This window comes from Bos indicus x Bos taurus, chromosome 6 (assembly GCF_003369695.1).
Source record: "Bos indicus x Bos taurus breed Angus x Brahman F1 hybrid chromosome 6, Bos_hybrid_MaternalHap_v2.0, whole genome shotgun sequence".
Classification (NCBI taxonomy): Eukaryota; Metazoa; Chordata; class Mammalia; order Artiodactyla; family Bovidae; genus Bos; species Bos indicus x Bos taurus.
Window position 1 is genome coordinate 57,370,984 of NC_040081.1, and position 16,268 is coordinate 57,387,251.

General features: G+C 45.4%; 1 protein-coding gene across 7 annotated transcripts in view; it reads left to right on the plus strand.

The window, feature by feature from the left end:
- Positions 1–3,608: 3,608 nt before the first annotated feature.
- TBC1D1 (TBC1 domain family member 1) overlaps positions 3,609–16,268 on the plus strand; it is a 226,723-nt gene continuing 214,063 nt past the window's right edge. For 2 of the 7 annotated variants that reach the window (XM_027544246.1, XM_027544247.1), the window contains exons 1-2: positions 3,693–4,288; positions 14,578–15,080. In XM_027544246.1, coding sequence (XP_027400047.1) covers positions 14,664–15,080 — 417 coding nt within the window. In that variant the 5' untranslated portion in view covers positions 3,693–4,288; positions 14,578–14,663. Of the gene's footprint in view, positions 4,289–14,577; positions 15,081–16,268 lie in introns of all 7 variants that reach the window. The other 5 variants (XM_027544253.1, XM_027544254.1, XM_027544248.1 and 2 more) reach the window with 5 other exon arrangements.

The window sequence follows — 16,268 nt, forward strand, 5'->3', positions numbered from 1 at the left end:
TCATTCTAGATTTATACATGGTTACTTTAACTTTTTTTTTTTTAATCATTAAAAACATTTTTTTTGGCCACACTATATAGCATGTGTGGCTTCCCTGATAGCTCAGCTGGTAAAGAATCCGCCTACAATGCAGGAGTCCCCGTTTCAATTCCTGGGTTGGGAAGATCCCCTGGAAAAGGCTAACCACTCCAGTTTTCTGGCCTGGAAAACTCCATGGACTGTATAGTCCATTGGGTCACAAAGAGTTGGACACAACTGAGTGACTTTCACATACAGAGTGTGGGATCTTGGTTCCTTGGATCAGGGATCAAATCCATGTTCCCTGCATTGGAAGCATGGAATCTTAACCACTGGACTGTCAGGCAAGTCCCATAGTTCCCTTAACTTTTTAAAAGTAAAGGGGCCTTTGTTTTCTTTTGGCCTCTGGGCCTCCCACTTGAGATAATGGTGCCAGTGGGTGACAGTTTTTTAGAGCTCTGAAGCCATCTGAAAGCTGATATTCATGTTTCTGGTCATGGGCAATGAACAACTAATTACTGTGCAAAGGACTAAATTAGGAAAGAATCTATAGAGGAAGTCCCTCCAAGATGATCCATAGTAGGATTTCAGGTGGAGAATCAGGGGTTCGAAGCAGAGTCACAACAGTGTTTGGTCCATTCCCTACTTAGTTTTGTTATTGGTGACTCAAAGAACTACCAGCCTGGGCCCCACAGAGCTCTCTTTTGTCATCACCGATGCCCCGTGGCCCGGCCTCTCCCCTGACGGTGTACCAGTCCTGCTGGGAGTCTCCTGTCTATGTGACATGGGGAGGGAGCCGCTTCCCTCCTAGAGTGATGGCATTGCAGATGAGAACTGAGTGGTCCCTCCTACCCTTCTGCTATGCATGTGGATGCACCCTCCCTGTTCAACAGTCTTTATCCTGCCATCCCAAGAACACCGTTAGTCTCAAAGTCCCCTTTTTTATTTCTTCCATAGCTGCTGCTAGAAATGAGTGCCAATGAGGTGGATGACAGGCTCTCCTCTACTTTCTGAGATAGTGCTTTATAGCAAAAAAAAATTTGAAAATCTTTACCACATATCATAAAGGGAGTTCTTTCTCCAGGAAGCTAAAGATACTATAAAATCTCTCATGATTACCCCCAGGGCAGTAACTGACCCCAGGAGCTGGAAAAGTAATACAGAAAGTACTGCTTCTCACAAGGTTATGATCCTTCCCTAACTCAGGTTATAGGGTCAGGGAAATGATTATTTGCCACTAAGTTGTTAATCTCTGAGCTACAACTTGCTAGACCTAAGTAGCAAGGAGGAAAAGAATAATATGAGAGACAAGGGGCCTAGGCCTGCCTCTGTCCCCCACCCCTCCCACTTCCTACCCTTGTGGCCTGATTAGCACTCCATCTGGCTGTCTACATGTACTGAAGCTTGGCTGCACTCTGGGACTTCGGGTGTGGGTGGAGTGGGGGTAGAGGGAGTTAATGAGGAAAAGCAAAGGGAGTGAAGGGCAGGATAGAAGGAGTTCTGGCCAGGATGCTCTGTGTGCAAGTGTCTAGTCTTGACCTGACTAAGGTAGTTAGGTAATAGTTTCAACCATCAGCTGACTGGTTATGTATGAAAGACAGTTTGGGGATGTCAATGAAATTGGATGAGTGTGCCTGTCTTGACATCTAGCACTCTGGAAGTAAGTGTACTCAGCAGGCTGCTGCAGAGAGGGGATGAGAACTGTATGAGTAAGTTGGAGATGAAGATAGGAAATAATTATGGTGTGATCCAAGACGTAACAGTATGGTTTAACTGGTGAGTGTGTGTGTATGTATGAGTGCTCAGTCAAGTCCAACTCTTTTTTTTTTTTTTTCCAAGTCCAACTCTTTGCAACCCCATGGACTGTAGCCCGCCAGACTCTGCTGGTATATCTGGTCTTATAATTTAATGAAGAACAATTTTCATAACCCAATAAACATTCTAATCATTGTATACATCTGTATATATTCCTTATCTTTAAAAAAAAAAGATTTGAGGCTAAGTACATAAACAATTTGCATTATAATAAAGAGCAAGCTGAGTGCTATAAGAGAGCTACACAGTGGCCAGAGGGAAAGTGTGTTACATGGGGCTTTAGCTCTAGATCCCAGAACTTACTAGCTCTGTGACCCCAAGAGGCATTAACCTCTGGATTTAATCATCTCTGCCCTGAGGAGTTTTTGCAAGGATTAGAGACAATACATATAAAGTGGCTTCCATAATGCCCCCAATAGACTAGCCCCCTCAATGAATAAGAGTTACCAGTATGATGAGTTTTAAATCAAGCTGCGGATAAAAATTTGTATCTTACCCAAATATAACTCCCTTGTATGTGAGGATCCAGAGGAATGGGATCAGGGACCATAAGGCAGTCCTGATCAAAAAGACTCCTCCAAATGCCTCCTCAGCTCCTAGCAACTCACTGTTCCTGGAGGGAGAAGGCGGCGAGGAGGGAGGGGAGAACCTTGAACCTGTATTTGCATCCTGAGCCAGGGTAACAATAGCTGCTGCCACTACTTGAGGTCCACGCATGTGCCACTGTGCTAAGCACTTTACATACACTTTCCCATTATATCCTCACAGTGCTCTTATAAAGTGTATATTGGTCCCATTTAACAGGTAAAAAGAATGGAGACCAGAGGTCCAGCAGCTTGCCTAAGCCAAACTGAGTGGTGGAGCTGGAATGTGGGTTCACATCCAACCCTGCAGTTCAAATTCAGCCACTTCCCTAAAGTCAGCTTGCAGTTACACTAAGCAAAAAATCCTGAAAGATGTCTCCCCCTTCCGTTGCCGCCCAGCCCCCTCTCATCTGCCCCACGACCATCCTCCTCTTGTTCCTACCCTTCTCTCTCTGCTCAGTTCCCCACTTCCCTCAGATCGCTGTCCCAGCCGTGGGGCGTGAAATTTACCTGGTAAGACAGGGATTTAGGAGGTTTGCCTGTTTCCTGAACCCTGCCATCTCCTAACCCTAGGAGCCTGCTTTCTCAGACGTCTTACATCTCCCTGGTGTCTCTCCTTACACTCTACAAGGCAGCTGAGAACTAACTTCCCCAAATCTGACTCGAGGGTGGGCTCACGGAGGGGGGTGTGTGTGTGTGAGAGAGAGCGAGACAGATAAAGGGTGTGTGAGAGAGAGGGTAGGCACACGGAGGTGTGTGTGGGGGCGGGGGGGGGGGGGAGGGAGGGAGAGAGAGATAGGGGGTGTGTGTGAGTGCGCGCGCGCGCCTCTGGACCATCAGGAAGGGGAAAAGGCAGTCTAGCCCCTGCGTCATTCCGCAGTTGTTCGGAAATGGGTTTACGGGTGTTTAATAGGAAAAGACACTTAAGCTGTTCCCCGATTCCTTGATTCAGCCCCAGAGGATGCCCGTGCCTCAATTCACTCCCTGACTAGGACGGGAAGAAGGGGTAATGTCTGGAAGAGCCTCCAGGAGGCTTGGCCACCTTCCTGTGTTCTGTGCAGTTTTCACCCTGTCCATTTCGGAGAGAGGAGGCGAGGCTACCGCAGGGCAGTGAAGAGCGGGCTGGCAGTGCCACCTGCTGAGAGCCCCGCAGGCCCGGAGCGCGGCTGGCAGTGCCACCTGCTATAAATAGGCTGCTAAGCTCAGGGTTGGACCGCACATCCCTCCTCGAGGGCTTTAATCAGGCGCGGGGTTTCGCGTCCCCGGAGCCCAGGGTATTCGTCTGGCCAAGACCCTGCTCTGGGGCTGGTGCGGCGGCGCCCCGACACCTCTCGGGGCTGAGGCTGGCTGCCCGGGAGCAGGTTGAGGATGGACCGCCCGGGAAGGGAGAGACAGGGAGGGGAGGGAGACGGCGGTGGACCGCACTGCAGCAGCTGTTGCCGGCGAGTGACTCGCCCGTCTCGGCCATGCCGCTCGAGCAGAGTCACACGGCGCTGTGGGGAGGGAGGGGGCATCGCGTCCCCCTCTTAGGTCCCTGGGGACCGAGTTGGGAGATCCCGGGTTCAGCCCTCCCCTCGCCTCCCCCGCGCTCGCCCTGCCGGGGAGGAGGAAACGCGAGCCGCGCGCAGACACCTCCTCCTCCGCCGCCGCTGCGGCCGCCGGCGTTCCTGCGCCTCGGTGCCTGTTGCTGCCGCCGCCGCCGCTGGACCCGCCGACTGGAGAAGAGGCGGGAGTCCTGCCAGTCCCCGCGGCTGGAAGAGAGCAGCCTGCAGCCACGATGCGCGCCCCGCCTGCCCAGGCCGTCCCCGGGCTACCCCCGAACACCTGCGCGCCCCGGCCGGGTTCCGGGCTCTGAGCGCGCCGCGGCACAGGTAGGCGCTTCCTGGGGCCTCGCCCACGACACCCCGCCGCCTCCTCCCGGGGCATCCCGGCCGTCCCCTACCTCCTGCAGGCCCCTGCGCTCCCGGGCCGGCGGAAAAGCTGGGCTCGGGTACTCCAGGGGCGTTCCTGCTGTCCTTGTCGCGCAGGGGGTGTCTCGGGAGAGGAAGTTGATTGCCACCTCGTTGTCCCCTAGTTGGACGAAAGCGAAACCTTCAAGTTCAGAGCGACCCGGGAGCTCCCGCAGGCACCCTCCCTTTGCCCCTCCCTCCACTCCTGCTCGCGGTCTTCGCATCTCCGTCCTCGCCCCTCCCGCCAAATATTTCTAGGGCTAGTGTGTTTGTAAGGCGACCAAACTGGGGGAGGGCGGTCAGAGTAACCCCAGGCCACCCTTTAAAAGTTCAGGGTACTTCGCAGTAGCAACTTGGCAGCTCCACCGGCGCGCGCAACATTTCTTTCTATGGGCACATCCTGTACCAGTCATTTTGAAACCCTGCTTACTTGTTTCTAGCAGCTTCCTGATCTGTCTGTGATTATGAGACCCCTCTAACTTCGCCACGAGTTGTTGTTGTGGGTTTAAGGTGTGTGTGTGCTTAAAAGAGATGTCATTTTTTTTTTGGAGTCCACCTAGAGGCGGCTTTACTTGTGGCTATTTCATTTAAAATAGATTATTCTCTGAAAGTTACTTTAAAAGGAAAAGAAATCGAAAGTGATGATTGTTCCTCCCATCAAACAGTTTGATTCTGAGTGCCCTGCATGAATTAATGGGTATTCATTCACTTCGTAGGTCATTCATTCTTCCTTTTAGATAATTGGGTGATTTTACTTACTGATACTGTATAATTAGACTTTGAAAGAGCATTTTAAAATTACCTATTAAAATTATTTTTATTGGCGTATACTTGCTTTACAATGTTGTGTTAGTTTCTGCTTTACAGCAAAGTTAATAAAAGTGACCTGGCTTAAATAGGTCACATCTAGGAAACTCAGCTATCTCTAGAAGTCCAAATGTCTAAACCTTTTACTCTGTGCTTAAACTGAACTGCAGAGTCCTTGATTTAAAAAAAAAAAAAAAAATCCCTTCTTTGGGACAACTGCAGTTCCTTCTCCTCCAAAGACTGGAGATGAGATTGGTAGAAGTAGAAGCATGGCCACCTCTGGATTTCCTTGTGCTTTGGGAACCTGCTGTGGGTGGGAGGGGTTGACCTCAGGAGTGAACAGGAGAGTTGTTTTAAGGGGCTGGGAATCCACCTTGCATGACAACTCTTTATGTTTCTGAACACATGATGTTCTATTACCATCTTGGTTAGGGATCCCGGAAGCAGCTGGGTTCCACACGATTTTGTAGAGTTGATGTGGCTTCTCTTGCTTGGGAGGAGGTATGTCTCCTGCTTAGCTCTGCGCAAACTCTGGGAGTTGATGATGGACAGTTTTAGAAGCCTGGCATGCTGCAGTTCATGGGGTCACAAAGAGCTGGACATAACTGAGCAACTGAACTGAACTGAACAGCTCTTTCCTGGGAACCTTGAAGACTGTCTTAAGAAATAAGGACATTGGATGAAAAAGTTTGCATAAAATAGGATTGACTGCTTTTGTAAACAGATATTTTATAGTTGTTTCAAGTGGAAAGCTGTGGCAGTCTCGAATCTGCCTGCTTCTTTTTTTTTTTTCTAACAAGGTATAGGGAAATAAGGCCATAAAAAGTGCTTGCTCTCCAAATTTCTCTACCGTATCCTGTTGATAAAACCTGAGCTAGTGGATAGTGAGTGCAGCTGTGAATTAAAGGGCACTGTGTGAAATGTTTAGGGGAGATTTCCTGTAGTGAAGACAGTGCAGTATCCTGAGACCACAGTATCAACTGAGTGCAAAGAAATATAAAAGGGACTAAGTGTGGCTCAAAGCAGTGCCTGAAATCATCAAACAATCATTAAAATAAATGCCTTTCTGTGGACTTGTCCAGCCACTGGCAGACCAGTAAAACAGGGGAAAAAATTCACTGGTGTAGTTATAAATTATTAGCATATTAGCATCAAAATAAAGTTTTGAAAATGGAACTCTCTGCTTAGTCTGCCTTTATCTTTCCTACTGAGAGCTCTGGAGATTTCTCCTCTGTCTATGGTCATATTTCTGGTTTGGTGCAGCCATGTCAGTATTGACCTTTTGTCCTATATGATATTGGGACGGTACCAGATGTTTGAGGAAGAAAAGGGCAACTCTGAAGAAATTATTCGGCTTTCCCCACTTCCCTTATCATCCAGCCGTTGACAATCTCTGTGTCCTACTTCCCGGGACACATTAAGTGTCACCTGAAGACTCCCTAGAAGGTGACCTTCACCAGAAGGGCTACAGTAGCAACCAGATGTACCCCTGTGCACAGCCAGGTGTTGGTGGGTGGCTCCTTTCAGTCCCAGATCTTGTGGGAGCTTCTAGGATGTACCAGTGGCAGGCAGTATGACATGTACCTGTTCCCCAGCATCTTCATTCATGATGGCGCCCAGAGTGGGGATGCTGCTTGCAGATTCCACCTTTGAATAGGCTTTAAATTTTATCTCACCAAATGACAACTCTTCAGGCCCTTTTACTGTCTTCACAGCATTTGTCTGAGGGTCCCCAGTCTCCACTCTTCAGATTCTCCAGGTGATCTAGCACGTGTATCATCCCCCTTGGGGGCTTACGTAGGTGTGCTCATGGGTGGGTGCCCTGGCATAGTTCCCTTTGACCTTTTTCTTGTCTGTTCTCCTGCTCTTCTCAAATTTAATAGCCTCATTCATCCCCACACTTGATTTATCTTCCAGGCCCTCTTTTTTCTGTGACTTGGAGAAGTAAAATCTGTTCATTAAAATGGCTGTGAGTCCACTCAGAAACCAAGGAATGTTAGGTTTGTATCCCTTTGGTGATGGCAAAGGATTTAGGCTTTCAGTACAGATTATGAACACCTTTGCTGACTTTTATTTTCATTGCTTGCTTTCCACATTCGAATAAAAATATTTTTAAACCAGATTCTTCACAAAATATATGAAGTTTTCCATTCTCAGGGTTTTTGACATTTTCAGGCCAAGATTTCCATTCGATGGATTCTTAGATTTAAGATCAGTGTGTCCCTGTTCAGGTTTCAGATGTTTAGAAAATGATTGGTCATACTGGGGCCATGTGAAATGTTCTTGACACTTAGGTTTCAGTGAAGCTGTGCAGAATGTAGGAAATATGTTTTAGTACCAGCAAAGATGCATTTAATTTTGAGTGTGCCTGTTTCCTTTGAGACAAGAAGCAGCTATTTTTTGCTCTTAAAAAGAAGATGTACCCATTTAACAACACATTATATATATATATATATATATACATATATATATATACACACACACACACACACAAACATAATCAGTGAATCTAAACTTCCAGAGAGGGGACCTTATGGGTTAGTTGTCAAACTTAGTGAATTATACGTGTAAAGTGCTTAGAACAATGCTTGGTAGTGAGCACACAATGTATATTGCTTATTGCTATAATTATATTGACTTTTACAGTTTGAGCATATCATCTTCACACTAGATTTAGGTTGCATGCATGCATGCTCAGTCATTCAGTCCTCTCCAACTCTTTGCAATCGCATGGACTGTAGCCCTCCAGGTTTCTCTGTCCATGGGATTCTTCCGACAAGAATACTGGAGTGGATTGCTGTTTCCTTCTCCAGGGGCTCTTCCCAACCCAGAGACTGAACCCGAGTCTCCTGTGGCTCCTGCATTGACAGGCAGACTCTTTACCACTGAGCCACCTGGGAAGTCCTCAGATATAGATTACTATTGTCAAATTTAGGTAGAAAAATAACCCTGCTTGTCTACTAGAATGATAGTTTAGTGTTACTTGCATCTGGAGATACTGTCAGATTGCAAAGAACAGAAATTTGGGCACATGGGCGGTCTGGATTCAAATCCTGCCTTCCTTATTTACTAGCTAGAGGACACTTATATAAAATGGGGATGATGAAAAGACTCTTGTGAGAGCTGTAAGAACACAGAAGAGCATATGTGTAATATGCAATACTGCTGCTAAGTCGCTTCAGTCGTGTCCGACTCTGTGCGACCCCGTAGACGGCAGCCCACCAGGCTCCCCCATCCCTGGGATTCTCCAGGCAAGAACACTGGAGTGGGTTGCCATTTCTTTCTGCAATGCATGAAAGTGAAAAGTGAAAATGAAGTTGCTTTGTCGTGCCTGACTCTTAGCAACCCCATGGACTGCAGCCTTCCAGGCTCCTCCATCCATGGGATTTTCCAGGCAAGAGTACTGGAGTGGGGTGCCATTGCCTTCTCCAATATCCAATACTAGTTAATAGGTAATACTGACTCTGGAGTGGAAAGACCTGGGTCTGAATCCTGCTTCTGCCACTCGCTGCTAGTATGACCTTGGGCAAGTGACCTCACTTCTCTGTGCCAGCAACTTCCTTAACGTCTCTCATCATTAAACTGGAGCTGATAATGATAATTATAGTCCATAATAGTTCTTATTCAGATATGGTAATAATGGTCTTTATTGGTCAGGGCTATTGTGAGTGCAAAACCTGTTAACAGACTCACAGGTAAGTGTAATTATGTGTTAACAGTTAACTCTGGTACTTTTAGGAGAATAACTTACAGCAGCCATGCAGGAGGGAAGGTTAGACATAACCCCTACAGGCCAACTAGGATGATCCCACCCCACCCTTTTATCCTGGGCAATACCGTGGAAGAGAATACAGGAAGTGACAGTGACATTCTAAAGGACTAGGCTTGAATTATCTCTGATTTATATAGGAAGGAAGTCATTCAAAACAGCATTACTTTATGTGTCAAGTTAGAGAGGCAAAGCCAGGTACTGGAGCGTCCTCGATGAAGTAAAGGTTAGAACCATTAGCTCCAGGAGCCAGTCAGTGAAATAGCCATGCTGGTGAAATAGCTGACTGCTTCAAAGATTTTGGGGACCTATGAGCAATTCCTGAGTGAGCATCACACTTCTCAGATTGGATGGGATTCTGTGCAGGAAATGGACAAATAGCCAAGCCAAGCCAGTGATCTCACTGCATGCGATTAGAGTATTCAAGTGGCAGAATAATCCTGCTCAGCTGCAAGCTACTCCATCTAGAGTAAAGAACAGAAAAAAAAAAAAAAAAAAGGTTGTTGATTCTCAAGGGGAAATGAGTGTCCTTGGGGGTTTCCTGTCTCTCTGGCAGGTCCCTGTCAGCTAATCAGTATCGACTGGTTCCTAACCTGGCCTGGAGCTAGAAGCTTCCAATAGCCCTCCCTTCATCCATCTATCTCACTCTCCTCCCCTCCCACCAGCGTCTGAGAAGGTAGGGGCTGCAGTTTATGGCTGGTTACAGGAAAGTCCCCATCCTACTCCCTGTGGTTAACTGGGAGGGAGGGAGTGGATGGGTGCTGGGATGAGAGGGCACTCCCAATGGCAGCCAGCTAACTCCCACCATCCCCTTTCTCGCTTCTTGATCAATAAACCCCAGGCTGTCTTCATGCACCTCTCCCACATTTATATTCCTTAAGGGAAGATCGGAGCAGCTTTCTATCCCCACACAGTCTCAGGGACATTTGGTATTTTACATTATGAAAATGAGATTCACCAGATTTTAGAGACAGAAGAAAACTTGGGGATGGTCTTGTTCCATCCTTTTGTAAGAGTAAACTTGAGATTTAGAAAAGTAATTTGTTTTCTCAACTTCACACTTGAAAGTGTTTTGTAAGAAAACAGGTTCTTTGCCACGCTTGGAAGGGAGTCAGGGACTTGTATTGTCCTAATTCTGTCACCAAACTTGGACAAACCATTTAGCTTCTTCAGTTTCCTCATTTCCTGCATGTAAGAAAGAAATTTGAGTGGCTTTAAAGGACCTTTCTAGCTTTAAAATTTTGTGATTTTATATACATGCTTCCAGAGGTATTTATCATGGCAGGACTCAAAAACAAGGTTATTGGACTATTCTGATAAAAGAGTGTCTTTGTGTTTTGGGTCCCACCATGGTTAATGGTTGTGGTGGGCAGGAGTTGTTGTAGAACACAGAAGATCTCTAGGAGGGGTAGGACTTCTGCACAGATGACTCTGCTGTTGAGAACATGACTATTAGATGCTCACCAGAATAATAGACCAGAGTATTTCTGAGACATGAAGCACAGGAGACTTCCTGGAATAGATGGTTCTCCCTGAGGCCGCAAGGATGGTCACAGGTTACATGCATGTGATGTGGACTGAGATGGCTTAAAAATAATCTGATGGTTTGTTAGGATTGTTTGAATGGTTCTTCTGTTTTATGTAACTTTTCATTGAACATTAGTTATTCACCGAATCTAAGTTACCATGAATCTTATGTCAGCAGAATCTGAATTACTTATAAATAATTAGGACTCTATCTGAAGTAGAACTTACGATTTGATAGTTTATTGACAGTGTTAAGGTGTTAAGGTCCAATCTGTTTTTTACAGAGAAACTAACATGTGCCCTTCCTGGTTGAAAAGTGAAAATCTGAGGCATCCAAATAGTTTTGACAGTGAAATTGCAGGACCAATTTGATGACTATTTACCAAATAATCGAAATGACTCGATTGTGTAATTGTTTTGCTTTATGCTTGTATTCCAGAGAAGGCAATGGCACCCCACTCCAGTACTCTTGCCTGGAAAATCCCATGGACGGAGGAGCCTGGTGGGCTGCAGTCCATGGGGTCACTAAGAGTCGGACACGACTGAGAGACTTCACTTTCACTTTTCACTTTCATGCATTGGAGAAGGGAATGGCAACCCACTCCAGTGTTCTTGCCTGGAGAATCCCAGGGATTGGGGAGCCTGGTGGGCTGCCGTCTATGGGGTCGCACAGAGTCGGACACGACTGAAGCGACTAGCAGTAGCAGCAGAAGCATTCTTGTATTCCCTCACAAGAAAACTGAAAGTAATTCTGCTACACTGGTTGCCACCATATTAATAGCTGCCTCATCTATTCTCATTGATAGATCTTGGGTCTATCCTTTGTAATAATTCTAGTCACTTCTTTAAACATGTCTTGGGATTAGCAGCTGTCAACGGTTAGAACTTGAAGCAGATTCAGTTACAGGAGTGGAAGCTGAGCTAGACATTTAATGCCACTTTCACCTGTAGGTGAGAGAAAGAAAAAAAGGAGAGACCTTTATTAATGGGGTTATATGAGCTTTAAGTCTGTTTTCATCATCAAGAGAAGCTTTACTTTAAAAGAAAAGAGATAGGGAATACACTTTTATGAAATATATTAGCACTCTAAATAAAATATGGGCTTATTTCTAAACTTTGAAACATCTAAAATTAAAAAATTAGCTTTTAGCCATGTTCAAATTAATTATAAAAATTCATTCTTTGGATATATGCATATATGTCACATAGTAAACATAAGAGTAAAAAGAACAGGCTTCAGTTGCAGTTTGGAAATGGTTTAGAATTTGAATACCGATTTCAGAAACCCCAAACCTCATGAGCTTAAGACGCTGATAGACTTGTTTAGGGACACCTATTCAGACGTTTAGGTACAAGTGCAGCAGGTCACGGCGGCTGCCCCGGATCACCATGGGTGAGAGAGGTGACAGTTGCTTGAACTAGGACTTGTCTGTGAGTTGGGATTAGGTTAGAGGACAAGAGTGGGGTCATTGGAAGAGTCTCCTTGGGTTGTCAATGATCCTATTTTTTTCATTTCATTGGGAGAGTCTCCTTGGGTTGTCCATGATGCTATTTTATGAGCAGAGGGACCGACTGCTTTGTTCTGGATCACCTTTTCGATTTTTTTCAATAGCAAACAGCCAAAGAAGATAGAAATAGTGTCCCTCTCTGGAAGACACTCTAGAATTTAAGGACAGACATGCTTACTCCTTATTATAAAATAGTCAGGCTTCCAAATCTCAGGTGCCTCTCCTGTAACCCACTGTGGATACAGATGTCACCTGGCCTGTGGGAACTGAAGGTCAGGGAGCCAGCCACAATGCTGCCTCTGTGGCTACTGCTATTGCTCTGAGTAATAAATTATCCTTAGTCTGACCTGGGAGTCGCATGTCTTCTATCAGGAGGCTAACTTGTGGCAGCCTGACTTGTAAGTTTGCAAGCAGGGTAAACTCTCGGGCTCTCTACAGTTCATGACAGGTATTATGTTCCTGACAGAGAGAACAGTATGCGCTGTGGCACACAGGCACGAGAAATCCCATCTCATGTGGGGAACCGTGTCCAGTTACTTATCTTCAGAGCCAAAAGCTGCATGTGCATATGCGTGCGTGCTCAGTCTCTCAGTTATGTTTGACTCTTTGTAACCCCATGGACTTTAGCCCACCAGGCTCCTCTGTCCATGGAACTTTCCAGGCAAGAATACTGGAACTAGTTGCCAGTTTCTACTCCAGGGGATCTTCCCAACCCAGGGATTGAACCTGCATCTCTTGCGTCTCTTGCATTGGCAGCTGGATTCTTTACCACTGCACCACCTGGAAAGCTCCCAAAGCTGCATTGTAGAGGAGTATACATGGTTGGAGATATGGAAAGGTCCAGATTCTGAAGAGATCCTATATGCCATGTCAAAGAGTAGATTTTATGGGGGCTGTGATTAAGGATTTAGCAGAAGAGTGATATGATCAATTGTATGTGTTGGTTGAGTTACTCTCAGAAATACAAGAAGGCTGGATTGAGTGTGGGGGCACCTTTTCTCCAGTTGAGAAAAAAGTTAGATTTATTTAGATGTAAAGTCAGTTAAGAAGTAGTAATAGAGTAAAGAACGGATTTGAATGACTATCTTAGTTCATTCAAGCTGCTGTCACCGAATATCACAGACTGGGTAGTCTATAAACAATGGAAACTGATTTCTTACAGTTCTGGAGGATGGGAAGCCCAAGATCAAGGTGCTGGCAGATTCAGAATCTTGTGATGGCTGGCTTCCTAGTTCATAGACTGCTCACTTTTCCCTGTGTCCTCGCGTGGTAGAAGTGGAAAGAGAGCTCTCTAAGTCTCTTATAAGGGCACTCAGTTCAGTTCAGTTCAGTTCAGTCACTCAGTTGGGTCCGACTCTTTGCAACCCCATGAATCACAGCACACAAGGCCTCCCTGTCCATCACCATCTCCCAGAGTTCACTCAGACTCACGTCCAGCGAGTCAGTGATGCCATCCAGCCATCTCATCCTCTGTCGTCCCCTTTTCCTCCTGCCCCCAATCCCTCCCAGCGTCAGAGTCTTTTCCAATGGGTCAACTCTTCGCATGAGGTGGCCAAAGTACTGGAGTTTCAGCTTTAGCATCATTCCTTCCAAAGAACACCCAGGGCTGATCTCTTTTAGAATGGACTGGTTGGATCTCCTTGCAGTCCAAGGGACTCTCAAGAGTCTTCTCCAACACCACAGTTCAAAAGCATCAATTCTTCGGCACTCAGCCTTCTTCACAGTCCAACTCTCACATCCATACATGACCACAGGAAAAACCATAGCCTTGACTAGACGGACCTTTTTTTGCAAAGTAATGTCTCTGCTTTTCAGTATACTATCTAGTTTGGTCATAACTTTTCTTCCAAGGAGTAAGCTACGATACATCAAATGTGGTTGTTGAAAGTCACCCATAGAGAAGGGAAAATTACCCCTTGAGTGAGTTTGAATCTCGTACAAAAAACACCCTCTATTGATGAGAAGAGACACGGGGTGTGTATAGTACATGAATGAAACAAAATATTTGTGATGGTGTTTAGAATGTAATAGTCACCAAGTATGTGTTAATGGAATTTGAATTCGTGATTCAGAACCTCTGGGCTACATTGGGGAGAGCCTTTAAAAATCCAGGGGTATCATAAGTGATAAGGTCAGTTGTTGAAAACTAGTCCAGTTCAATAGACTGTCATGATAGATAGCTGACTTTTTTCTTGCAAGATTACTTATTTCGGGGGAGCCACCAGTACTGAATTCAGTCATCTTAAAAAAATGTCTTGTAATGTACGTTAAATAATACAGTAGGGTTTAAAGCCGTCCAAGCAGCACTATATTACTTTCTATGGAGCTGGCCTCTGTTGGCTCTATGAGGCTTGTGTTTAACAGGAGTCTCCCACTGGGAGCTTTGTAACCCGTAGTGAGTGTGACAGTTACAGCATTTTTAGGTTTTATATGTAATACAATTTAAAGAAAGCTCTTTCTAGGCAGAGCAGCTTATTTGAGCTAATATCCATTTCTTCATCTATTTGGGTTTCAGACTCTCAAGTGCTGAAATAATCTCTTTGAAAGTAGCTATTGCCATGACTTCATTAAATTCTAATGCCTCTGTTTTTCTCCCACAGGATTCAGAAGCATGTGAAATAGATTGCTTGGTCTAAAATAGAAAAACAGTGGCAACGTTTTGCTGAGTTTCCAGACCTTTCCCAACATGGAACCAATAACCTTCACAGCAAGGAAACACCCATTCCCTAACGAGGTCTCCGTGGACTTCGGCCTCCAGCTGGTGGGCTCCTTGCCTGTGCATTCTCTGACTACCATGCCCATGCTGCCGTGGGTGGTGGCAGAGGTGCGAAGGCTCAGCGGGCAGTCTTCCAAAAAGGAGCCTGGCACCAAGCCAGTCCGCCTTTGTGTTTCGCCCTCTGGATTGAGATGTGAGCCTGAGCCAGGAAAAAGTCAACAATGGGATCCATTGATCTGTTCCAGTATCTTCGAGTGTAAGCCTCAACGAGTTCACAAACTGATTCACAATAGTCACGACCCAAGTTATTTTGCTTGTCTGATTAAAAATGATGCAGCCAATCAGCAGAGTATCTGCTATGTGTTCAAAGCCGATGATCAAACAAAAGTAAGTGGAGGTGGGGATTAAAAAGATGGGTGTGGCTGGAAGGTCTTTGTTGTATGGGGTTAGAGCATTTATGTGTACTGAATTAATAAGGAGCTAATGCTGCCATTATACAAGATTATTTCACTGGATTTTGGTTTATGGGGATGGTTTCTTTATAATCTTTAAGATCATTTGATAATAGATATTTTATTAAAATGAGAAGTTTATGAGTTCAAAAATTCAACAGAGAAATCTTTCGAAACGTATACAGAAGAGCTGAACCACTAGGATTCAGATCATTTAAGATGTGTGTCCTGAGCAGTGCTTCTCAAGCGGAAATGTGCCCATGAATGACCTGGGGAATGCAAAATATGATCCAGTAGGTCTGGGATGGACCCTGAGACTGCATTTCTAACAAGTTGACAGATGATGTGGGCACTGCCCCTTTGCAGGTTGCACTTTGAGTAGCAAAGTTCTAGATCAGCGAGTTTTATGTTCTTGATGCTGTTAACAAAAATATATTTATTTGTAAGCTGTCTAAGAGTCTTATTAGCCAGTTTCCCAAAGTATCATGTTCACTTAGGCAGAGACCATTCATAAAGAGTAGTGGCTATGAATCTAAGTTTTGATACTTTCAGTTGTTTTTCGTTTTGTTTTGTTTCTTTTGGCCACCTTCAAGTCTATCCTCACTGGCTTGTTGTTGTTATATCTCATGATATGGCTGAGAAGAATATTATAAAAGAAATGATAAAAATATCACCAGCTCTACTATTTTCTTGTTTATTTGTGCTTATATTGTTGTTAGCATTTGTTTGCAGTTCTCTGCAGGACTCCTTTGAAGCCACTTGGCTGTTTTGTGAGAGTTAGTTTAGGTATGGTTGAAAATATAATCCTGACAGCCTCTTTCTCAATTGTGCCTATGTAAACTGAGATTTGGTACAGCTTCAGGAAGCTGACAAGCAGGGGAGGGTGTTAACTCTGCTGGTGAGGAGTGCCCACGCTCGTCTTGAGTGCCTTGTGTGCCTGTGTGGGGGGCCTATGTGGCTGTTTCCACACGCACCGAGGCAGACTCTGAGGATGCTAATGCCAATCCTTGGGGTAAACATAGCATTAACATGCATACACTACCTTGTATAAAATAGATAGCTAGTGGGAAGCTTCTGTCCAGCACTGGGAACTCAGCTTGGTACTCCGTGATGACCTAGAGGG